Source organism: Tupaia chinensis, unplaced genomic scaffold, assembly GCF_000334495.1.
Source record: "Tupaia chinensis unplaced genomic scaffold, TupChi_1.0 Scaffold138601_1, whole genome shotgun sequence".
NCBI classification, from domain to species: Eukaryota; Metazoa; Chordata; class Mammalia; order Scandentia; family Tupaiidae; genus Tupaia; species Tupaia belangeri.
Genome location: NW_006198494.1, coordinates 117,610 through 143,841, shown reverse-complemented (window position 1 = coordinate 143,841; position 26,232 = coordinate 117,610). Strand labels below are relative to the sequence as shown.

The 26,232-nt window shown below is 38.0% G+C and overlaps 1 protein-coding gene across 1 annotated transcript in view; it reads right to left on the bottom strand.

Annotated features, from left to right (window-relative positions):
* Positions 1 to 1,350: 1,350 nt before the first annotated feature.
* Positions 1,351 to 26,232, bottom strand: part of NEK1 (NIMA related kinase 1) — a gene marked incomplete at its 5' end in the record, with an annotated part of 134,120 nt that continues 109,238 nt past the window's right edge. The window contains 5 exon segments of the mRNA XM_006161452.2: positions 1,351 to 1,412; positions 16,597 to 16,729; positions 16,882 to 17,012; positions 19,023 to 19,231; positions 25,241 to 25,392. Coding sequence (XP_006161514.2) covers positions 1,351 to 1,412; positions 16,597 to 16,729; positions 16,882 to 17,012; positions 19,023 to 19,231; positions 25,241 to 25,392 — 687 coding nt within the window.

The following is a 26,232-nucleotide window of genomic DNA, read 5'->3' as shown; positions in this document are numbered from 1 at the left end:
ACACCACACCCCCCCCACACGAGGTTTTTCAAGCCACCAGGACTAGGATTCAAGCCACACAGTTGGCCATGTGGTATTTGGCTTCCATTACCATTAAGCCATGGGGCTGCCCCACACAAGTCACATCTTTATTCTGTGTTTATTACTCATTTTAAAGAGTATGTCGTATTTAGTAATGATGGTTAGCCAATATAATAGCTTGCTCTTTTAAGATTTTAAATCTTCAAAGCTAAAAAAGCTCTACATTGAAAAATCATTCCCAGGCAGAGGAATGGAAAAAAGAACAAGACCTCAAATTACACTATAATTCAAGGACCCTTTACAACTACTGCTCCCTCTGTGAGCTCGCCCTGATTAGTCTGCAACAGGGTGGAAAATCTACATGGAGTTACATGGAGTTAATTCTTTGAGTAGTTTTTATGCTCCTTTTAAATTTCTATTCTTTCTTTCTTTTTAAATAATTATTTATTTAATTTTATTTATTCATTTATTTATTTTAATTTGACCAGAGAGAGATACAGAGAGAGAGAGAGAGTGAGAAAGTGAGACAGCAAGCCACCAGATCCGGTCCTTGAACTGTGGTTAGACATGTGGGAGTGTCCAGCACCTTAACCACCACGCCACCTGCTGGCCCCCAATTTCTATTCTTTCTTTCATATGAATGGAAAGAGAAAGAGACAGACAAGCACCCTCAACAGACTATCACACCATGATCCACCCTCTCAGCCTTGTACCTAGTTAAGATCACAGGCAACCTATATATGGGTCAACCTGGGAAGTGAACTCTGATCCCCCATATGGCATCCAGCACTGCAGAGCACTGAAGGTCACTACCATAGTACTGCCGCTGCGTTGTGAGTAGCTTTAAAGCAAAGATCCACCATTAAATTTACATAGCTATAAGTGACAAATTCCAAAATGATCAGATAGCACCTTGGAAAACAGAGGCTTAATCTTCTCAGGTAGAACACAAGATAGTCATGTCCTCCTAAGGGTAGGGGTAAGGGTGGAGCAGGCAAGGAGCAGAGGGAAGGCGTTGACTAGGCAGAGAAAAAAAGTGAGAAAGGTATGAGTAAAGAGCCAAAATGATCTCATTTTTTTTCATTTGTCTTAATTTGACCAGAGAGAGACAGAGAGACAAAAAGAGAGAGAGAGAGAAACTGAGAAAACAAGTCATCAGGTCTGGGACTCGAGCCGTGGTCAGGCATGTGGGAGTGTCCAGCGTTGTGAGTAGCTTTAAAGCAAAGATCCACCATTAAATTTACATAGCTATAAGTGACAAATTCCAAAATGATCAGATAGCACCTTGGAAAACAGAGGCTTAATCTTCTCAGGTAGAACACAAGATAGTCATGTCCTCCTAAGGGTAGGGGTAAGGGTGGAGCAGGCAAGGAGCAGAGGGAAGGCGTTGACTAGGCAGAGAAAAAAAGTGAGAAAGGTATGAGTAAAGAGCCAAAATGATCTCATTTTTTTTCATTTGTCTTAATTTGACCAGAGAGAGACAGAGAGACAAAAAGAGAGAGAGAGAGAAACTGAGAAAACAAGTCATCAGGTCTGGGACTCGAGCCGTGGTCAGGCATGTGGGAGTGTCCAGCGCCTTAGCCACCACACCACCTGCTGGGCCCCATGATCTTGCTTTTGTGAGAAGCAATGGTATAAGATGAATGGGAGAAATATTGTTGGGAGATGGGAACTGGAAAAGAAAAAGCTAAAGTCAGAGAAACAGAAATGTTTTCCATGTCTAATCTGGAGAGAAAGCCAGGAGACATCCTGTCCAAGAAAGTTTTTAATTTTTTTCCTTGTTCTACTGAATAGCTACAGGTCTCCTTTAATCAGGTACATTCCTTTATAATTGCCCAAAGTTTCAATGCTCTAAAAAACATTTCTGAGCCATCAAGAAAAAAGAATCAAATTCTAAACTCATCGTGAGTCCATCAGACTGTACACTTGGGGCCTGGACGCCATAATGGTGACCAGCTTTAGGCAGCTAATGAGCTGATGACCTCTCTCGGAGTGACGTCAAAGGAGGGCATGACCAGAGTCACGGATGCTGCATTTGGCAGTGAAAAAAGCCATGACTGCCAAAAGGTGCTATTTGTCGAAGCGTGAAATGAAAACGAGGCAAGATAAAAGAAGCTTAGTCCTTACAAAAATTGTATTGTTTTTCATTTACAAGCCCTTTTTAATCAAGTGCTCTTAATCAAGAAAGTGTTTCTCAACTACAATTTTAGAGTTCCATTTTCAGGTGAGAACCTTTCTGTGCCAAATGTAAAAGGTATCTGATGAGACTCGATAACTTTTATTGGAATGCTGGAGGGAGTTCATCATTTTAACTGCTTTTGTCTAATTAATAAGAGATACAAACTTATACTGAAGAAACATTTTATTTTCTAGGACTTGCACAGGCCATAAAGGATTTCTTTATTCATCTATTCAATAAACATTAATTGAATACCCACTATAGGGCAGGCATCGTGCCAGACACTAAAATGCAAAGACAAGTGAGACAAAGCCTTTGCTCTAAGAATCTCACAAAGCCCTTAGGGAGGCAATATTAAAGAAATATATTTTATGTGAAGCAGGAAGTAAAAAGATTTGCAGTATGCATAATGTGTCGAGGGGTTTACAGAGAAAGGAGGAATTAGCACTGACTTGGGATAATAGCAGGGAATGGAAGATGTCAAAGAAAAGTAAAGTGGCCACAACCAAGTGGAAACTCAGCTCCTAAATATTGCATATAAATGAAAACAATATGCATACCAGCACATAGCGAAATTCAATGGTCTTTATACCAATTTAGTAATTTTTACTTTATATATATATTTTTAAAATAATTATTGATTTGATTTGATTTCTCATTATTATTATTTTTAATTTGCTACAGGGCATGTATGCTCATCAGAGAGACACAGAGAGAGAAAGAGAGGGAAAGTGAGAAAGCAAGCTGCCAGGTTTGGGACTTGAACCATGGTTGGCCATGTGGGAGTCTAGCACCCTTACCACCAATGCCACCTGCTGGCCACATAGGTATATATTACTTATACCACTATTTACTTGATATTTCTATTTTTTTTTTTTTTTGAAAATTTTGCTATAGGGCATGTGTGCTTGCTTGAGAAAACACCCTCCAGGAGAGTGGCCCTCACCCCAATCCCTTCTTCATTCTTCTCTTGGGATTTTGGGATGCACATATCTGTGTCTGGCGTATTTTCAAGCTGCCTTGAAAATAGTCCAGGACTTGAACCACAGTTGGCCAGTGGGATTCAGCTGCCTTGACCATCACTGGCTGGCCCAGCAAGTTTTTATTATTCTCATGAATTATATTTTATTCTCTTGTGTTTTTTTCTAAATGGCATTTTCTAAATGGTGTGTGCTTGCCATAAAGACAGTGAGAGACAGAGAGATAGAAAGCAAGAAATCACCCCCCATGGGGGATGGCCATGCTGCAATCCCTTCTCCTACACTCTCCTCTCGGGATCTTGAGCATGCATGCACACGTGCCTGCCGTGAGTTTAAGCCACTGGGTCCAGGACTCGAACCCCAGTTGACTACATGGGAGTCCAGTGACATAGCCAGTATGCTAACTGCTGGTCCCCAAGTTCATGCATATCTTCTACTTCCAAATATATTTGAGACAGAAGTAGAAATTATATAAGTAAAGAAATAATTTAAATAAATTTGGCTTAGCTGGTGGCATGGCAGTCAAGATGACTGGATCTCACAGGGCCGACTGTGCAGTTTGAGTTCTGGATGGGGTGGCTTGAAAACATGCTAGGCATATGCCTAGAATCCCAAAAGGAAAATGGAGAAGGGATTGTGGCATGGCCATCCCTCCTGGGGGATGCTTTCTCACTTTCTGTTTCTCTAACTTTATGGCAAGTACAAAATTGTAGCAAAATCCCTAAATAAATAAATAATGTTATAAAAATTATTGCCACTAAATGTTGGCAGGGATGGGGAGAAACTGGAATGCTTGTATGATATTACAGAGAACGAAACTGTACAACCACTTTGGAAAGCTGTTTAGCACTGTTTTACTAAATCTGAACATATGCAAATCTTATGACTCAAAAATTTCTTTTCCAGGTATATCCTCAACAAAAATTTGTACATATGTTCACCAAAAGTCACATGGAACAATTTTTAGTGCAGTGCTATTCAAAATACCCCAAAATGAAAATAGTCCTACAATCTGTCAACAGTAGAATAGATTAAAAAATTGTTAAATATTGCAATAATATAATATGTCAATGAGAAAGAACACAGTAAACAAATTGCACTAAGTGCAACAACATGGATGAATCTCACAAACATAATGTCAGGCAAAAGAAGCCAAATACAAAAGAGTTCATAACATATGATTCCACTCATATATAGTTCAAAACAAATCTATGGTGTTAGAAGGAAAGACAGAGGTTCCCTTGAGGAGTAATGACAGAATAGGACCTCTGGAGGGCTAAGTGCCATTTTCTATATTCTCTCTTTAAAAAGTAACTGAGCTGGGAACCAGCAGTTAGCGTAATGGCTATGTCGCTGGACTCCCACGTAGTAGAACGCGGTTTGCGTCCCGGACCCGGTGGCTTAATACTCATGCCGGGCGCATGTGCGTGCGTGTCCAAGATCCTGAGAGGAGAATGGAGGAGAAGAGATTGCGGCGTGACTATCCCCTCTGGGGGGTGATTTCTCGCTTTCTGTCTCTATGTCTGTCTCTGTCTGTCTGGTGAGCGCACGCGCCCTGTAGTGAAAATCTCTCCAAGAAAAAAGAAAGAAAGAAAAAAAAGTAACTGAGCTGAACAATTATGATTGGGCACTTACTTTCTGCATGTATGTTGATATTCAATAACAAATGTATTTAAAGGGGAAAAAAAGTCAGTGGAAAGTTTAAAGAAAAGATTAGATTCAGCAGTGTGCTGGCAAATCGACTTTCAGAAAGGAAAATAAAATAAGTCCTGAATTGTAGCATTTGCCAAGTTCTATGGTGAGAATACTTTCACCATATTTGATTTTAGGTTAACAGAGGTTTAACGACCGACTCACAAAAGTCCTAAATATTTAACAACCAGATCGCACAAGTTGGAATGAGTCAGCTATAGCACACCAATGAGACAACACTGATGAGAGAGTTAACTGGAATAATGCTTTTTTTCTTCTTCTTCTTTTTTTGGAGAGGTTTTTGCTATAGGGTGCATGCATTCGCCAGAGAGAGACAGAGACAGAAAGCGAGAAATCACCCCCTGGGGGGATGACCACACTGCAATTCCTTCTCCTCCATTTTCCTCTCAGGATCTTGGGCACACATAAACATGCACCTAGTGTGAGTTTACGCCACCAGGTCCGGGACTCAAAACTGCGGTCGACTACATGGGAGTTCAGCGACATAGCCATTACGCTAACTGCTGGTCCCTTCTTTTAATCTTCTTTTTTTTTTTTTTTTGGAGAGGTTTTTTCGCTACAGGGCGCGTGCGCTCGCTAGACAGACAGAGAGACATAGAGACAGAAAGCGAGAAATCAACCCCCAGGGGGGATGGTCACACCGCAATCCCTTCTCCTTCATTCTCCTCTTGGGATCTTGGGCACGCACGCACACGCGCCCGGCGTGAGTTCTAAGTCACCGGGTCCGGGACGCGAACCGCGGTCAACTACGTTTGAATCCAGCAACATAGCCATTACGCTAACTCCTGGTTTCCCCTGCTTTTAATCTTATAGTTAGTTAACCTTATTTAACTCTGGATATACCTGTTGCCTTATAATACCCAAAAGAAAATTATTCTTTTGTAAAAAGTTCAATTTGTAAGAATGATATGCACCTAGTAAGATTTCTTCGAAATATATAAAGCAAAAAAATGGATAAAATTACGAGAGAAGCATAATGAGACTTTTTTTTTTTTTTTTGAGAGTTTTTTGCTATAGGGAGCGTGCACTTGCCAGAAAGAGAGAAATCACTCCCCCAGCGGGGATGGCCATGCTGTCATCCCTTTTCCTCTCGGGATCTTGGGCACACACGCATACGAGTCCGGCATGAGTTTAAGTCACCAGGTCCAGGCCCCGAACTGCGGCTGACTACATGGGAGTACAGCGACATAGCCATTACACTAACTGCTGGTCCCAGAAACTTTTTTTTTTTTTTAAAGAGATTTTTGGTATAGGGTGTATGCGCTTATCAGAGAGACAGCGAGAAATCACCCCCCCCAGAGGGATGGTCATGCTGCAGTCCCTTCTCCTCCATTCTCCTCTTGGGATTTTGGGCATGTATGCATGTGTGCCTGGTGTGAATTTTAAGCCTCTGGGTTCGGTACTTAAACAACAGTCAGCTCCGTGGGAGTCCAGTGATGTAACCATTACACCATCTGCTGGGCCCTTTAGAAACATTTTTAAAAGTTGAATTTAATTTGTGGTCAGAAAATATACTTTTACGATTTGAATTTTTAAAAATTTCTTGATAAAGTTTTGGATTGGGAACCAACAGTTAGCATAATGGCTATGTCGCTGGACTCCCATGTAGTCTACCGTGGTTCACGTCCCGGACCTGGTGGCTTAAAACTCACACCGGGTGTGTGTGTGTGCGTGCCCAAGATCCCGAGAGGAGAATGGAGGAGAAGAGATTGTGGTGTGATCATCCCCCCTGGGGGGTGATTTCTCGCTTTCTGTCTCTATGTCTTTGTCTGTCTGGCGAGCGCACGCGCCCTATAGCGAAAAACCTCTCCAAAAAGAAAAATAATGTTTTGGATTTAAAAATGTGGCTCACACCGGGTGTGTGTGTGTGCGTGCCCAAGATCCCGAGAGGAGAATGGAGGAGAAGAGATTGTGGTGTGATCATCCCCCCTGGGGGGTGATTTCTCGCTTTCTGTCTCTATGTCTTTGTCTGTCTGGCGAGCGCACGCGCCCTATAGCGAAAAACCTCTCCAAAAAGAAAAATAATGTTTTGGATTTAAAAATGTGGTCTATCTTGGGACCAGCAGTTAGCATAATGGCTATGTCACTGAACTCCCATGTAGTTGACCGTGGTTCGAGTCCCAGATCCAGTAGCTTAAACTCATGATGGGCGTGTGTGCATGCGTGCCCAAGATCCTCAGAGGGGAATGGAGAAAGGATTGCGGCATGGCCATCCCCCTGGGGGGTGATTTCTCTCTTTCTTTCTCTCTCTTTCTGTTTTTCTGGCGAGCACATGTGCCCTATAGCAAGAACATCTCCCCACCCCAAAAAAGTGGTCTATCTTGGTAAATGTGTCAATTACACCTGAAAATATTGTTTATTGTTTCAAATGCATTTAAAAAAAAATAGACCATAGATTATTTTTAACACCCATCATGCCATGAATTCATAGGGAATAGCTTCCAGAAGCTCAGGCTCCTTTCCATTGGTTCTCACAAAGTGTGCTTCTCTGGGTGGAGCAGGCTGGCGCTTCAGTAGAACCTGGGTACCTTCCTCTTTGGCTTCTTTCTTTTTCTGATCATTTTCCTTCACATGTTTTAGGAAGCTATCTCTGCTCTCAGAATGCTGAATATGCTCACTATGCACAGCAATTCTCTTGGCAAGAATCTTGCCCTTAACTTGTTTGTTAACAATGCCAAAGGCATGCTGGGTAACATTATAGACTCTTCCAGTTTTACCATGATTACATCTGTGGGAAATTTATTTTTGAACAGTACCCATTCTCTTGATGTCTACGATATCACCTTTCTGATAGATGTGCATGTATGTTGCCAAAGGTACCAAAAGAATCTTGCCCTTAACTTGTTTGTTAACAATGCCAAAGGCATGCTGGGTAACATTATAGACTCTTCCAGTTTTACCATGATTACATCTGTGGGAAATTTATTTTTGAACAGTACCCATTCTCTTGATGTCTACGATATCACCTTTCTGATAGATGTGCATGTATGTTGCCAAAGGTACCAATCCACGTTTTCTAAAAGGCCTAGAGAACATAAATTGCATTCCTTTTTCCCTTTTTGTTTGTCATTTTTGTTAATTACTGGAGGTGGCGGTTCTGGCCAAAAGGAAGTGCAGATTTTTTTTTTTTTTTTTAATGAAAAAAGTCTTTTTTCCAGAGAGTGCATGTACTTGTCATATGGAAAGAGAGAGAGAGAGAAGCGAGAAACTACCCTTCATAAGGGATGGTTACGCTGTGATCCCTCCCCTGCTTTTCGCCTTGCTTTCATGATTTTGGGCATGTAGACACAAGTGCCTGGCATGTTTTTAAAAGCTACTGGGTCCTAGACTTGAACCATGCAGTTGGCCATGTGAGATCCACCATGTCACTGCCTGGTTCCACATGGAGCATTTTAAAATGTCAGTTGGATCTAATAGTTCCCTATTTTCCTCTTCTGAGTGATTAACATCTACTGTTTCTTACATAGATATTTTTTCATCTATATCATTTCTACTTGATATATATACATGTATACTGTAAAATCTAAAGCTTGCTTTTAAGTTCTGTTAGGCAGGACCACAGTTGTCTCCAACTAGGGATAATATGGCTCTATTCATGACAAAATGTTCTGTCTTCTATGTCCCAGGTGTTAGGTCTTTCTGTTTAGGCTGGGGGCAATACAAACCACAAGGTCCAGGGTTCAAATGATGCAGTTGGCCATGTGGGATCCAGCTGCTACAACCACCATGACACTAGCTGACCAGAGGGTCATTTCTTTTACTTTATTCTTTGTTTTGTCTCTTTTTCTTCTTACAGTCCTTAAGTTCAGAATTGGGTTTAGTTTTAGTTCTTTCTTATTGTGAGGCTGTAACCCTTTGGAATCCCACCTTAATGAAGGGCTTCCTACAGGATTATTTGAATCGGAAGGCCCTTCATCTTGCATTTCACCTCCTTTACACCAGGAATCCATTATAACAAATGATTACGTCTTGGCCACGCCTTCTCATCAAAAGTGGCTTTTTACCCTCCAATATTCCACGTACTTCTCTTTCTGGGTTGAAACTTTCTCTAAAGCTTTGGCATTGCAATTCAGGGTCTTTTCTTTTCTTTCTTTCTTTTTTTTTTTTTAGGTGCACAGCAAACACAAGCACACACATATGCACAATCATGAAAGCTCCATCATCAATAAAGTGATAAAGAGAATATGTACCTTGAGAGGTTCATCTATGTACTATTTGAACTAAATTTTACTTAAGTAAAATTCTCTTAACTTTTTTTTATTTTGATCTATTAAAACAAAAACATTTTTTTAATTAAAAAATGCCTTAAGAATACCTATTAATACCTATTTAATGACTGCAGTAAGCTAGATAGCCCCAGTGAGGTGCTACTTTATTGTATGCTTACTTTATTCACTGAGGTTTACTCACTTACTTTACTCACCTTAAAGTCATATAGGCATTTATAAATACGTATATATCAGCTGTGCTTGCTATTGAAAGTCTTTAAATTAATTAAGATCTCTAGTGAATTAATAAAATGTGAAAAAGTCATATGGAAAACAACTGTATATACCAGAGACAGTGTGGGAGAAGAGTGGAGGGGAGGTTGGCAGAGGGTGAGAGTTAGGGATTAAGAGTAAGGAGAGAAAAAAGCAAAATATATAAGAAACAAGACAGAAAATTATTTGTTGATGATAACATTTATGGTAATATCCTTGACTGAGTCAATAAACAATGTATACTGGATGGAAAATCTCATTTTGTATACTGTATTGATGTACAGTGAAAGACTGTAAATAAATAAATAGGTAAATAAATTTTTTAAAAATTACTGTACGATACAAAAAATATGTATCAATTTATGGGGGAAAAGTCACTATTGGGTTGTCAGAAAAGTCATGATGTATTTTTCTGTTTTTCTATGCAAAAATGCATCATGACTTTTCTGACAACCCAATATATCTACAATTTAAAAACTGTTTTCAGCAAAAGGGTTCATTACAGTGCTCGTCCCAAAAATAGGAAATATTTGTAGCATTCTAAATGCATTAATGCCACCTGTACTGTTTCTTACAGGATTTATTCCTTTTTGCTCCCTAGAAGAGATGTATTTTAAAAGAATATGCAATAGTCCAGCATAAGTCCTGGGAACTGGTCTGACCCTGACCCTTCATATGAGACTTCATTTCACATTATAACTCAGTGTCCCTTCCTGTTAACGGGAGATAAGAATAAATTATCCTCATAGCACTTTCTAGCTCTCACATTCTATGACTTTAACAGCTACTTCAATATTTCATCTCCAACACTTAACAAGGGGGCTTCAAAAAGTATGTGGAGGGCCAGCTGGTGTTGTGGGGGTTAAAGCAGCTGGATCCCACATGGCTAACTGCATGGTCTGAGTCCCTGACATGGCAGTTTAAAAAACATGCCAGGTGCATGTATGTGAGTGCCCAAAATCCTGGAATGAGGGAGAAATGGAGGAGAAGGGGTTGTGGCATGGCTATCCACCACAGGGAACTGCTTTCTCTCTTTGTTTCTCTTTGGCAAGTGCAAACACTCCTGGCAAATTAAAAACAAAACAAAAAAGTTATGTGAAAAATGTAGAATGAAAGCACGAGTTTATTTTGGTGCAAAAAAATGAAACCCGTGCATACTATTTTTGCAATATACATTTTTCATGAATATTCTGAACTCACCGTATATAACAGTATAATTACTGAACAACAACAGCACTCTTCTTCATTGGCACAGACAACCCTTCTACAGTAACACTCCAGAAACACTGGCTACCAACTGAGAAAAGATGGCACAAATCTCTAATTGTCAAACGTATATGTGACATCTTTTCAAATACAGCTAAAACAACCTTTTCTGCAGTGTTATACCTTATTTGTTTTTCTAGTAGTTGTAGTAACTTAAAAATTAATAAATAGCCTTCCTCTCCACACACAAATCATTCTCATTTTTATGGCTTATGGATAATTAAAGTGCAGAATTAAAATGTTCTTCCATTAAAAAAAAAAAGAAAGAAAAGAAAATTATTAGGTATTAAACCAAACAAATATTCTCAGCTTTGTGCAAAAGTATTCTACTGAGAATAGTGCTGGTAAAGAAAGACAATCAATAGTATACCTTTGGTATATAATAAAAATTTAATAGTAATATCATAAAATAAACATATAAAAATCAAGTGCTTAGTCTGGATGTTAGAAATAATATACATAATAAATTTAACATAGTGCTAACGGTGCTGCAAGGTAAGATCTTATTTTTTCAAATTATAGGTTATGCCTATCAGGCTGCTTTGAACTTAGAAGTTCAAAAATTCTGCTTTCATTACTAATAACATCTGGACTGTAGACCTCTCTGATGAAACCATGAAATACTTGGCACACTGCAACTGAGGCTGTGCGACCATCATCTTAAGGACCTAATTAAATCCTTTCGTAATGGAAGTAAGTGGAGGAGACAAACATTTCCCACTTTGGGATGGATAGTAGTTACCAAACCTGTCACAGTGTCAAAATAAAAGCAATTCCTTTTTCCTTTTTAACCTCATAACCCCTTGAAGCACATGCATGAGAGGAAGTTAAAAACCACAAGGACAACTTCTTATACTATATGCCAGGTCAATGTTTAAATACACAGACTAATCTTTAGATGTAATATTCTTGGTTCTGGTCCTTAAAGAGAAATAACAATAATTAACCACCTTTTTTTAATACTAGGAAATCTAATTTTGCTATCCTTTCATCATCAAATCTTTCAAAGATTTTTTTTTTTCCTTTCTTTCTTTTTGCAGCCCATTTCTACTAAGCTAGTTTAGGAGATGAACTGGTTGAAAAAGGACTGGAGAATATAAATTTTAAGGCTAAAAATTTCAAAATGTAAAGATTTAAATAGAGCCCTTGACAAGGTTACTTAATGCAGAAATGCAGGGTTAAAACTTGTACTAGAGGGGGTGGGTGAGAGAGAGAGAGAGCAGAGAGAAAGAGAGAGAGAGAGAGAGAGAGAGAAAAGCCATGCTTAAATACTGAAATGAAAAACCATGGGCAGGTCTTTAACAACATGGGTAATTCTTTTAACCTAAAGACATTTGCTGAAAGTCAAAGTTATTTTATTGCATGGTAAATCTTTGAAACCATCTAAGTCCAGTTCTGGGTCAACGTCTCTAATGCTTTGGTTGGATGATTTAATAAAGCACATATTCTGTAGGACTGAACTATAGAACTCAATGAATAAAATAAAGTAAAATACTAGGATCTTAACTGAAAAGTGGCATATTTCTCCATCTTTCTCATGCAATAAGCATGCCCATCATAAATCTGATATTTCTTATAAATAATTGTTGTATTTCCCACTCAAGTTTGTTTTTCTGATGATCCAGATTCAAATATTCTCATGAAGTTAAAAATTGGAGAATTTTCTGAGAATTATTCATCATTATGTTTAGAAGAGCCAATAAAAAATAAAAGTGGGAAGCAAAAGGAGCAAAAGACAACCAAAGTTAATAATTTTATATAAATCCTTCCAGATTGCTTTCCTATGTATATATAAATTTCCTTTTAAAAATTACACCAAATTTTAAAGACATATTTTTTCACTTAAGACACATAATGAATGAAGATGAATAAATGATAAAACAAAATTATAAATTTTAATGATAGAACCTAAGTGGTAGGTATATGGGTGATCACTGTAAAATTTAATTCTTCAATATGACAAAAATTTTACAATGAAATGTTAAAAAGCAATAAATCATGGATATACTCTATATCAATTTCAGTGTCTACACAGTATTTTATATAATGGAATGGTATAATGAACTGAACCATTTCTATTTATAGACATTTTGGTTATTTCCAATTTTTCTTTACTTAAAAAAAGACACCTAAATGAATTAAGCAAATAAGTTAATCTTACATAGCAAACAATATCTTATACATTACATCAAAAGTGATCTTTCATTAAGATCCAAGTATGAGGTCAGCTGAGGTGGCACAGAGGTAACCTAATGCTCCATGATGCTGAGGCCACACGGGAAGGTCCCATGTTCATGTCCTGAAGTTTCTATATGCATGCTGGGTATGGATGCAGATGCTCATGGTTCTGACTAGCTGAGGCTGGTGACTTGTGGCATGAAAACCCTGTTGTGCATATCCCCTAACCCCTCATGAAGTAAATAAATAAATAAATAAACTTAATTTTTTATTTTTATTTTTTTAAATTTCAAGGTCATGTCAAATTATTGCACTGCTCAAAACCCTACACTAACTCTTTACTACCTTGGGGTAGAATCCAAGCTTCTTAATATGAATTACAAAATCTTTCATGATCTGGTCTTTTAAATATTTCTTTCTTTTTTGGGGGGAAAGGTTTTTGCTATAGGGCGCATGAACTTGCCAGAAAGACCAGAGAGATAGAGAGACAGAAAGCGAGAAATTATCCCCCTGGGGGGATGGCCACGCAGCAATCCCTTCCCCTCCATTTTCCTCTTGGGATCTTGGGCACGCATGCACACGTGCCCAACATAAGTTTAAGCCACTGGGTCTGGGACTTGAACCGTGGTCAGCTACATGGGAGTTCAGTGACATAGCCATTAGGCCAACTGCTGGTCCCAAATATTTCTAACCTTACTACTAATATTCCTTCCCCATCTTTCCCACTGCTCCCCTAAGTTATGCTTTAGTAACATTGAATTGCTTATGATTCCCCTCCTGCAATGTGTGGTACTATGTTTAAGTACATATACTGGGGCCAGCAGGTGGTGTGGTGGTTTAGGGCACTGGACTCCCACATCGTCAACCATGGTTTGAGTCCCAGACCTGGCGGGTGACTTTCCCACTTTCTCTCTCTCTGGTGAGTACATGTGCCCTACACCAAATTTAAAAAGATTAAAAAAAAAGTACATATACCGATCGAAGGCAAACTCCCATTCATCTTTAATTTTATTTATTTACTTATTTTAGAGAGAGAAAGAAAGAAAGAGAAAGGGAAAGTGAGAAAGCAAGCTGCCAGGTTCAGGACTTGAACGGTGATTGGCCATGTGGGAGTCTAGTGCCCTACCCACCACGCCACCTGCCGGCCTGCTCCCATTTATCTTTCAATATCCAACTCACACATTCTCTGGCAAAATTTTTAAAAATTAAAAATAAAAAAAAGAAATAGAGCTACAAAACAGTTATTCTAAATCTAGTCACTGTCTAATATTTAACTGTCTTATAATTAACACTATAAATCAGAAAGTTAAATTATTCAGATAATTCAATATTTATTTTACAAGCAGTTTATTTAGTGAACATACTGGTAAACTATAATGTCTTAGGGACTGTACTCAGATTTAAAAATAAATGTTGCCAGGGTAGGCATTTGGTTTTAATTGCTTCACATTTTTTTCTAGACTAAAGGAATTACTGCCAGACTCTGTGACATAAAACTCTGGGGTTCTCATATCTTTTTCACTGGTGTGCTTGAGAAAACCTGATCCTGCTTCATGAGGGATGTGTATTTGCATTGCCTGCTGCTTGGCCCTTCGCAGGAGGAATGGCCTTCTGTGTAGCCGTGTTTCCTTTTGAAGGCACGGTTGTCAAAAGAGGGTGTTGATTCTACCTTGTGGCTCAGTTGATTGTTCTAGTTCTCCACTCAAGGGGTAAAGCAAAATAAAAGCTCTCCAGATACTTGACAAGCAAAACTGAACCCTGAGTGCGCTGTCACTGACTGCTATGAAAAGCTCTATAGAAACAATACTTAATGGAGAACTGCCTGAAGGATGAACAGTCTGAAGATGAATAGAATGGGTTTGATACTCTCCACAGATTTACTCAAATGGAATCATTCTCTGGCTACAGGCCATTCTCTCATACCATGACATATTATGAGAAACAGCCCTACAAAGTCCAAATATTGTAAAAATTAGTGAGGATATTTTTCATTATGTTATAAAACCATTTTTATAAGATAGAGTCTAAGATCTCAATAAGATCAGGAATCCATAAGTTCTACACAAGGTTTAAATTTTATATTTTTATCTTGGTAATAAAATAATCCCTTAATATTTATAAAAACAGAAAAACGAAACATCTGTTTTATAGTAATAATTTACAACTGAAAGACATTTTCAGAGACTAAGACTTCACTTTTGTGCTGGGGTCTGTGGACACTAAGCCTTGTGCTTGGCAAAAAAAATAAATAAATAAAAAAGCTTTTCCCCTTAAAGGGATCCATATGTTATCAAGTCTGAGAACACTGAATGATAGTGCCCTCCTTGTAAGAATCATGGGAAAACATTTCCTTTGGTTTCAATACCAAAAATAGCTGTCCTCTGAGAAAGATGTTTTGTCTCATGAACACGGTGACTCATGTAGTTAATTAGGTTCCCTGCTTTGCTAGAAAGATCAGTACCAAATCTGTGTACTATTTTCAGAAAATGTAGAGACCTTTGAACATGAACTTTGCATTCTTTCTTTATTTCTAGCTTCATACTATATTGTCTGTGCTCAATTGCCCAATACGTTGACTAACTCAAACACCTTTTTAAGACTTAATTTTAGGGAACCAGCAGTTAGCGTAATGGCTATGTCGCTGGACTCCCACGTAGTCGACCGCAGTTCCTGTCCCGGACCCGGTGGCTTAAAACTCACGCCGGGCGCGTGTGCGTGCGTGCCCAAGATCCCGAGAGGAGAATGGAGGAGAAGGGATTGCGGCGTGACCATCCCCCCTGGGGGGTGATTTCTCGCTTTCTGTCTCTATGTCTCTCTCTGTCTGTCTGGTGAGCGCACGCGCCCTACAGTGAAAATCTCTCCAAAAAAAAAAAAAGACTTAATTTTATACTGTATATATTTTAAAATGCAATCTTAAATTACTTATAACAAGATGTAATATAAATAAATTTTATAAAAATGTATATTGCTAAAATTAAGTACCATCATTGAAACTCTCACTTTTAATCTATGAATTACGTCTTTAAAGTAATAAGATTGGGGGACCAGCAGATGGCATAATGGTTGTATCACTGGAGTCCCATCTAGTCAAGTGCAGTTTGAGTCCCAGACCTGGAGGCTTAAAACTCATGCCAGGCATGTGTGTGTGTGTGTGTGTGTGTGTGTGTGTGTGTGTGTGCCCGAAATCCTAAGAGGAGAATGGAGAAGAAGTGACTGTGGCATGGCCATCCTCCCCGGGGGATGATTTCTTGCTTTCTGTGTCTATGTCTCTGTCTCTCTGGGGGGGGGAGAAAAAACCCAAAAAAAAAAAAAAAAAAAAAAAAAAAAAAAAAATCACTAAAAAAAAAATAAATGAAGTAGTAAGATTGGGACCAGCAGATGGTGAAATGGTTATGTTACTGACTCTCACATAGTAGTCGACCATGGTTTGAGTCCCAGACCTGGTAGCTTAAAACTCACACAGGGCCTGTGTGCGTGCATGCCCAAGATCCCAAGAGGAGAACAGAGAAGAGAATGTGGCATGGTCATCCCTCCTGGGGATGATTTCTCACTTTCTGTCTCTCTGGTAAGTGCACACATTGCTATATCAAAATCTCTCTAAAAAAAAAAAAAAAAAAAAAAAAAGTAAGAAGACTAATTTTTGGCAAATATTTTAGAAATAAAGTCTTGTTCAAAATGTTACACATTACTTTGACTGTGATATAAGCCCATCAACTCATATCTGTCATCTAGTTTTTCTCACATTTATTAAAATATAAAGACAAGTGAGAAATTTTACCTTCCTGATAGGCTCCATCTGCCATGACCAAATGCAGGATCTTGGCATAAAGATGCTGATGTTCATTTCCCAAAATACTCTGAACTATTGTTGAACAAATCTCGATATTTTCATCTTCATCTTCATGAATAGCCTACACAAAATTTCCAAATATAAATTTATATTTGAATATTAACTTTCTCAAGTTGTAGACTTTACTTTTTATAATTAATCTAATGACCAATAATGATCATTTCAAACACAACACATTTCAAAAGTAAATGTTTTGATTCATATTTGACTTACCTTTATTTTCTCATAAGCCGCAAAGAACTTTTCAAAGCCCATTTCCTGCTCCAGGTGAAGTCTCAGTTCCTCTAAGTGGTTAAATACACTATCATATTCACATTCACTAGTAGTCTCACCATCACTATTATCTAAAACACATGAGGTAAATGAAAAGAAAATATTTAGTGATAAAAAATTTTATGATAAAAAACGCTGAATAAAATAAGTTTTATCCCTGATAGACTGAGATTCTGCAACAAGTGTCGATGACTACTGAGGTAGACTACTTCTACTTGCAATATTAACAGTTTTGTCCCTATATATATATATATGAAATCTAAGTATATGTAAATCTGTCTTAAGACTGTTACCTGGGACTCTTTTAATTTATAGACATACACAGTAAGTCATATTAGGATAAAAACATCTGAAGAGATATCATTTAATGTAGTAAAAAATGGAAAAAACATACTCTATGATCTGCACTTAAGCAATTGACCCTAAACTACTATTATTTAAAAGTTGATAATAAATATGGATCATTACATATAAAAGCATACAGAGAGTGGATGACCTAAGACATATCATAAAATTTTAGGAAAGCACCTAAAAATATTATACATGCCCAATATCTTTTGTCATGTACCTGCTTGAGATACTTTGGGAAAAATAAACTACTGAAGGATCTTTTCATGTAGTTGACCAAGTGGAATCCAGCCAACTTCACAATACCAGCTGGCCCAATAAAATGCTTTTTTAAAATTTAAATAATTATTTAATTTTATTTATTATTATTTTTTTTCAATTCACCAGAGTGAGAGAGAGAGAAAGTGACAAAGCAAGCTACCACGTCCAGGACTCGAGCCATGGCTGGTCATGAGGGCGTTCAGTATTTTATCCACTTACCACCTGTGGGTCCCTATAATGCCTTAAAAAGAAAATTATTTGTCCATTTAAAAAATTTGCTATAGGGCACATGTGTGTGCCAGAGATAGAAAGAGTGAAGAAGAAAGAGTGAGAAAGTATCTTCCTCGGAGCGGAGAAGGGACATGGCCCTACCATAATCTCTTCTCCTCCACTGTCCTCTTGGGATTTTGGGCACACATGCATGGCATGTTTTTCAAGCCACCCACTTGGGGACTTGAACCGTGCAGCTGGCCATATGAGATCCAGCTGCCTTATCCATCGTACCACCAGAGGACCCAATAAGATGTTTTTTAAAAAGAATAAAATGGAGAATAAAGATGCTTCCAAAAAGCATTGGCATAATTTAGTGGGAAAGCAATGGAACAACTGTGTATATAGTGTGTATATATTTATGAAGAGACACAGAAGCATGCTCCAGTTTTATTTAAAGTTGAAAATGGCTCATATCAGATATCAGAAAACTAAAGTTCTCTGCTGAAAATGATATATGTGGGAATATCTTTGACTTGATTGACAAGCATGCTTTGAAAAACCAAATTGTAGATTATAAAGATGAACAATGATTAACTGTAAATAAAAAGAAAAGGAAAATATACTCCTCCTGAAATAGTTGTACACACTGAAAAAGAAGGACCCCATGCATGATTATGCACCTGAATGCCATTCTTCATTTAGGGCACTTTCACTGCTGGGATTGTCATCTTCATCAGCTACATCTGTCCCATTTGCGGTCTGCTCTACATCACTGTTCTTCAAGCCCAACTCTTCCTCCTCACTATATTCTTCACCAGGTTGTTCCCTAAGTAACTGCTCCATCGAGGCCAGCTGCCTTATCCATCGTACCACCAGAGGACCCAATAAGATGTTTTTTAAAAAGAATAAAATGGAGAATAAAGATGCTTCCAAAAAGCATTGGCATAATTTAGTGGGAAAGCAATGGAACAACTGTGTATATAGTGTGTATATATTTATGAAGAGACACAGAAGCATGCTCCAGTTTTATTTAAAGTTGAAAATGGCTCATATCAGATATCAGAAAACTAAAGTTCTCTGCTGAAAATGATATATGTGGGAATATCTTTGACTTGATTGACAAGCATGCTTTGAAAAACCAAATTGTAGATTATAAAGATGAACAATGATTAACTGTAAATAAAAAGAAAAGGAAAATATACTCCTCCTGAAATAGTTGTACACACTGAAAAAGAAGGACCCCATGCATGATTATGCACCTGAATGCCATTCTTCATTTAGGGCACTTTCACTGCTGGGATTGTCATCTTCATCAGCTACATCTGTCCCATTTGCGGTCTGCTCTACATCACTGTTCTTCAAGCCCAACTCTTCCTCCTCACTATATTCTTCACCAGGTTGTTCCCTAAGTAACTGCTCCATCGAGGCCTGAAGCTCTTGTAAATCTCTGTCAGTTTCTTCGAATACACTGAAATAAAGAAAAAAGAAACTGAATTAAATATCACTAAAACTTTACCTTATTCTAAAATTTTACTTCAACTCAATTATGTATGTACACCCTTCTACTTAAAAGTATTAGATCGTTGGAAAAATCATAATATATTTTTCTATGCAAGCATGTTTCTTAACTTTCTCAATGACCCAATATTAATAGAAGGGAAAATAAGTCTGAAGAAAATTAAAAAAAAAAACAAAAAAACACAAAAAACCAACCAACCCAACAAAAACTATATCATTTTTCACATAGGAAATAAGAATAAATACAATTCATAAACATAGCACAAAATACATACTTATACATGGAATATATAAGCCAGAAGATTTTTTTTTTAAAGTTTATTTTTGTTTGTTTTTTGTTTGTTTGTTTTTGCCTTAGAGTGCATGTGCTTGGGGGAGGGGGGGAGGGAGGAAGATACAGACAGAGAGACAGTGAGAGGGAAAGAAGGAAAAAAGAGAGAAATTATCCCCTGGGGCGGGGGATGGCCATGCCACAGACCCTTCTCTATTCTCCGCCCAGAATCCTGGATATGGACGCACACGTGCTTAGCGTGATTTTCAAGCCACTGGGTCTGGGACTTGAACTACAGTTGGCTATATGGGAGTCCAGCGACGTAACCACTATGCTGTCTGCTGGCTCTAGAAGATGATTTTTTAAAAAGTGGATCTGATCTGCCCAAGAATCACATAACTATCAATATTATTCATTGTTTATTTTTTTTTTAAGTTTATTTATTTCCTCCACAAGAGAGAGACAGGGAGACAGCGACACAAGCACCCTCAATAGTGTCTTTGTGCTATTCAATCCTGGTCTTAGCTAGCCAGGATCTTGAGCCTACATATATAGCCTGGGTCCTGAGGACACAAATGAGACCTTCCCATGGGTCAAGCATTGTGTGTTACGTTACTGCTGAGTCACCAGGCTTGTTCAATTGCTTAAAATTTGAAGCAATATTCTGATATTTTAAGAGATCAGACTAAAGAGGTTTTTCACATGCTTTCCAGTGAATATTTAATAGTCAAATGTTTTTCTTTTATATAATTTTGAAGGTTCAGTAAAATCTTCATGTGGATATAATTGTTATACACTATATGAAAGGCTTTCCACATAAGTAAGTGCCATTGACATTTGAACTTCTAGAAATATAAATAACTAGGAAATTATATATTCAGGTTACTAGGGCGATCCAGGGAATACAATGGTGACCAGAAAATTTTTTTAATTAGATTTTACGAATTATTATTATTATTTAATCTGACCAGAGAGAAAGAGAGAGAAAAAGGGAAAGTGAGAAACCAAGCTGCCAGGTCCAGGACTTGAACCATGGTCAGCCATGTGGGAGTCCAGTGCCCTTAATCACCATGCTACCTGCTGCTCCCTGATAGATGCTTATTCTTTTTTTGGGGAGAGGTTTTTGCTATAGGGCGCATGCGCTTGCCAGACAGACAGAGAGAGACAAAGAGGCAGAAATCACCCCCCATGGGGGATGGCCACGCCGCAATCCCTTCTCCTCCGTTCTCCTCTTGGGATCTTGGGCATGATGCACATGCGCCCGGTGTGAGTTTTAAGCCACCGAGTCTGGGACGCAAACCGTAGTCGACTACATGGGAGTCCAGCGACATAGCCATTACGCTAACTGCTGGTCCCCTTAGATGGTTATTCTTAAAATACATAATTTCTAAAATACATAATTAGACCTTAGTGTGTAATTAGAATATACTCAAAATCTTCACTAGAGACTCTTGTTTCCAAGGTACTGGTCAGAACAATAATTCTATTTTCATGAGATTATATATGCTAAAATGAGCTGCTTTTTATAAATAATACCTTACTTTATATAGCACTTAATTTATGAGATTTCAGAAAATTCACAGAAAAATTGAATTAAAGTATGAGTCTTCTTTGGTGCAAAAAAAATTAAAATCCATACTCAACTTTTTTAATACTATGCATTTTCTATAAACTTTTTGAAGATCCTTTGTATTAAGCAGTTTTATCCTATCATTTATGTTTTATCACACAAATGAGTCCTGCATGGAAAATGAACTAAAGTGTCTCAGTGCTCTGCTCAAGGCCCCATAGTCAATAAAAGGCAAAGCGAGAACTGAAATGCCTTTTGCTTTTATGATTTGCTTCTTTCTCTTAAAGTAGCATGCAAATAGAAAATAGAAAAGCATTAGAGTTAACCGAGGTTTTAGATGTATGAAGACTTCTGAAAGAGATTATGGACTTCTGAAAGCGATTACGTACTCAAATTGAGGATCTCATCTGCCAGAAAGGTAATGCTAAACAGGACACAAGAGCTGACTAAGGGCTTGCTAAGTAAAGGCAAGCTAAACAAGTGTTTACAGAACAAAAATATAAACAACATTATGCAAGACCCCGAATAAAATTTCCATTAACAAAGACAACACACTTTTTATGTAAAAGTATCTTTACTTTTGCACTTACATGCACAAACTCCTACAATTTGAAGTTGTAGCAGCTATAGAAAACCAAAGCATCTTATTAGAATGAGAAAGACTGACTAGTTTTTTGGATCATCCCACTAGGAGCATTTAAGTTTAAATTTAATTTAATGCTAATTTATCACCTACTGTATGCCATCACTAGAGTGACTAAACATTGACCTGCAGACAAAAATCACCTAATGGCTAGCCTAAAGGAATTAGTGCCTTTGGGACGAGCAGTTAGCATAATGGCTATGTCGTTGTACTCCCATGTAGTCAACCGTGGTTCGCGTCCCGGACCCGGTGGCTTAAAACTCACGCCGGGCGCGTGTGCGTGCGTGCCCAAGAGGAGATTGGAGGAGAAGGGACTGCGGCGTGGCCATCCCCCATGGGGAATGATTTCTCGCTTTCTGTCTCTCTGTCTCTTTCTGTCTGTCTGGCAAGCGCATGTGCCCCTATAGCAAAAACAAAACAAACAAACAAAAAAACCTCTCCAAAAAAAAAAAAAAAAAGGAATTAGTGCCTTCCACAATGATATTCAAATAAGTGAAGCTGCTACCCTTGCCACTGTAAGAAGAGTATGAAAAGATTAAGATTGTTTATGAGCACTCTAAATACTAAAGAAGGTACTTTAAATCTGGTTTTGAATTCACTTTTTAGTTGGCTTTCTTATTATGAAATCTTGACTGAAATTTGGACCAAAAAATATTTCCAAAGACAAAAATCATGTGAAAATTTCCTATATGGATATGAAATAACTTGGTTCAGAAAAATGACTTAACTTTCTAAATTTTCAACTTAATACTAAAGGTTTCTAACTTAAAAGTCTTGAACTTGATGGCTTGCTTTCTCACTTTCTCTCTCTCTGTCTGTCTCTCTGGTGAATGCATGTGCCCTAAGCAAAAATTAAAACTAAATAAATAATAAATAAGATTAAATAAACAATTCTCTAAAAAAATACAAGCCATAAAAAAGCTATAGTTCATAAAGACAAAAATTGATCGTTTTATTTATTTATTTATTTTTTCCAATGGGAGTTTTATTTATTTATTTATTTATTTTTTGGAAGAGGTTTTTGCTATAGGGCACATGCGCTCGCCAGACAGACAGAGAGATAGAAGGCGAGAAATCACCCCCCAGTGGGGATGGCCATGCTGAAATCCCTTCTCCTCCATTCTCCTCTCGGGATCTTGGGTACGCACGCACACGCACCCAGCGTGAGTTTAAGCCACCAGGTCCAGGGCTCGAACCACGGTCGACTAGGTGGGAGTCCAGTGACATAGCCATTACGCTAACCGCTGGTCCCGATGGTTTTATTTTTATTTTTGCTGGCTGGAGGGCATGTGTGCTCACCAGAGAGACTGAGAGACAGAGTGAGATAGGGAAAAAGAGAAAGCACCACCTAATGGGGTGGGGTGTGGTCGCATTGCAATCCCTTCTCCATTTCTCCATCTCTTTGGCCTTTTGGGTGTGCACACACACCTGACATTATTTTTAAGCTGCTGGGACTGGGATTCAAACTGTGTAGTTAGCCATGTAAGATTTTGCTTCCTTAACCACTAGGCCATGGGGCTAGCCCATAGAAATTAATGATTATATAAAAATTTTTTGGGAAAAATGTTAACTAGCTCTTTTTTCAATCATAAAAGTACTAAATGTTGTGTTCTCCAGTAGGGTTAATAAAATCATAAAATTAAAGTGCTTAATGACCACTGTCAAGTGGACAAAACAAAGATTAAAAAGACAACTTTTCCTCCCAATTGAGATCACTACTGAACTGTATGAAAAATGAAAAAAAAGGACAATCTTTAAAAAATATAATTTCACTAAGAATTTAAGAAAGGACAAAGCTTAAGAAAAATAAAAATAAGAAAAGAAGTGTATCCGATACAGTGGTCCTTGCTCTTAGATTCTTTTTAATTTTTCCAAAAGAATTACTTATTTAATTTTATTCACCTTCATCATCATGATTACTTGATTTGCTATAGGCATGCGTATTCACCAGAGAAAGGAGAGAGAGAGAGAGAGAGAGAGAGAGAGAGAGAGAGAGAAAGCGAGCATGAGAGAAAGCCATCAGGTCTGGGATTCAAACCATGGTGGACCATGTGGGAGTCCAACACTTCAACCACCATGCCACCTGCTGGCCCCTGCTATTATATTCTTTAAGGAAGAACTATGAGAATGATATAATGCTTTTAATAAGATTAAAATGCAAGTGCTTTTGGGGACAGCAGGTTGCATGGTAGTTAGGGTGCTAGATTCCCACATGGCTAACTGTGGATCAAGTTCCAGATCTAGCAGCTTAAAAATTACACCTGGCACGTGTGTGTGTGTGTGTCCAAAATGCCAAGAGGAGAATAGAAGGCAAGGGATTGCAGCATGGTTATACCTTATTATGGGGGGATTTCTCATTTTCCTTCTCTCTGTCTCTGACTCTCTTCAGTGGGTGCATATGCCCCATGGCTAAAGCCTTAAAAACAAACAAACAAACAAACAACTTTCTATTAAAAAGGAGAGGAGGGCCAGCAGGTGGCAGGATGGTTAAGGTGCTGGACTCCCACATGGCCAGCTGTGGTTCATTGGCTTGCTTTTTCCTCCTCTCTTTCTCTGGTCAAAGTAGAAAAAAAATACAATTAAATAAATATTTTTTTTAAAAGAAGAGGTACAAGGCAAAAACAAAGTTTACAAAGTAAATCATTCAGATTCTAGTATTTTATAGCTTATTTTCAGGGTGATTTAAAAATAGTGTACCTGTAGCATACTTAATTCCAGAGTACTCTAGTTTTATTTCCAAATGTTTGTAACATTTGTCTGAAGGACTGAAAGGGCTGACGAATACTGAAGAAAGTAAAGAAGGAGTATCATCTAAGGGCCTCATTCCCCGTGGCTCTCGGTAGTTGGTTATAAATTTCTCTCTTGGGTTCTAAATTCCCCATAAATCATAATGAAAAGAATTTTGTGAAATGAATCAAATTACATGTAGAAGGCAAACACACACACACACACACACACACACACACACACACACACGCACACACAGGACGAGTCTACCTGCTAACTCTCCATAACTTTGAAATCATACATGGTAAGAGACAGATGTGGAGCTTCCTGGTCATTTTTCTAGAGAATTGTAGAGTATTAATTATTTCACAATTTCTCCTTGCAATCCCTGTATCATATGGGGCTCCACTATTAAACAGTCATTATCCTGCTAACATCTGTTTTCTGGCCAATATTTATTAAGCATCTATCACATGCAAGACAATGTGCTAAATGCTCGCTGGTAAAACAGTGAACTCAAATAGAAACCCTTTTCTTACATTCCTTAAGTGAGATTAAGTGCTGTATTATTTAAAGGCAGATATACATTATTAGAATATGCATAATTATGGTTGTAAAAAGTTAAAGTAGTAGTAAAAAGTCAGTTATAATTTTTAAAAACAAAGTAAGTTATTCTCTCCAGAAATTCTTCAAATAAAAATTCAGCAGTTATATTAATACTAGTATACATTAATGGCATTGTGCTCACATGTCTTCAGAATCAGAAGGTCCTTCTTTAATATGCTCATCTTCAATTTCATCTATTTCAAGATTGTCTTGACGAACATCTCCTACGGTGGGAACATCCATCAGGGTTCTGAACAGCTTCGAGAGATCTGGAAGTGAACATGTCCTCAGCATCTACAAAAAGTCAACAGATTTTTAAATTAAGAATAAGAGGGGGGGAAAAAGATAATTAGAGCTAATAATTTCCTATTCAGCATATACAAAAGGAGAGAGAAAAAGCACTTTCCAATGCAGTAGGGTCATGCCACAATCATTCTCCATTTCTCCATGTGTTTTTCAAGCCACAGGGCCAGGATTCGAGTGTAGTCAGTACACACACACACACATATATACACATATATATATTTATATAAAGATATAAATGGTATATTTACAGCTAGAACATTCAAAGGGTAACTTGCCCAAGGTTAGAATCTAATTCTTTTTTAGTTTGGATTTTTTTCACAGAAGAAACTAACCTTGTGAGTCATATTTAGGTTATTTATTTATTTATTTGGAGAGATTTTTGCTATAGGGTGTGTGTGCTTGCCAGAGGCAGAGAGAGACAGAAAGTGAGAAATTACCCTCTGAGGGGATGGACATGCCACAATCCCTTTTCCATTCTCCTCTTGGGATTTTGGCCACACACACACAAGTATCTGGTGTGAATTTTAAGCCACTGGGTCCAGGACTCAAACCACGGTTGACTATGTGGGAGTCCAGTGACATAACCATTACACCATATGTTGATCCCTATATTTAGGTTTTAACACACAGGAATTCACCGAAGACACTTGGAGAGAGAGGGGCGAGCAGGTGGCGTGGTGGTTAAGGCACTGGACTCCCATACTGCCAACCATGATTCAAGTCCTGGACTTGGTGGCTTGAAAATCACACTGGGTTTGTGTGTATGTGCCCAAAATTCTAAGAGGAGACTAGAGAAGAAGAGATTGCAGCATGAACATCCCCCCATGG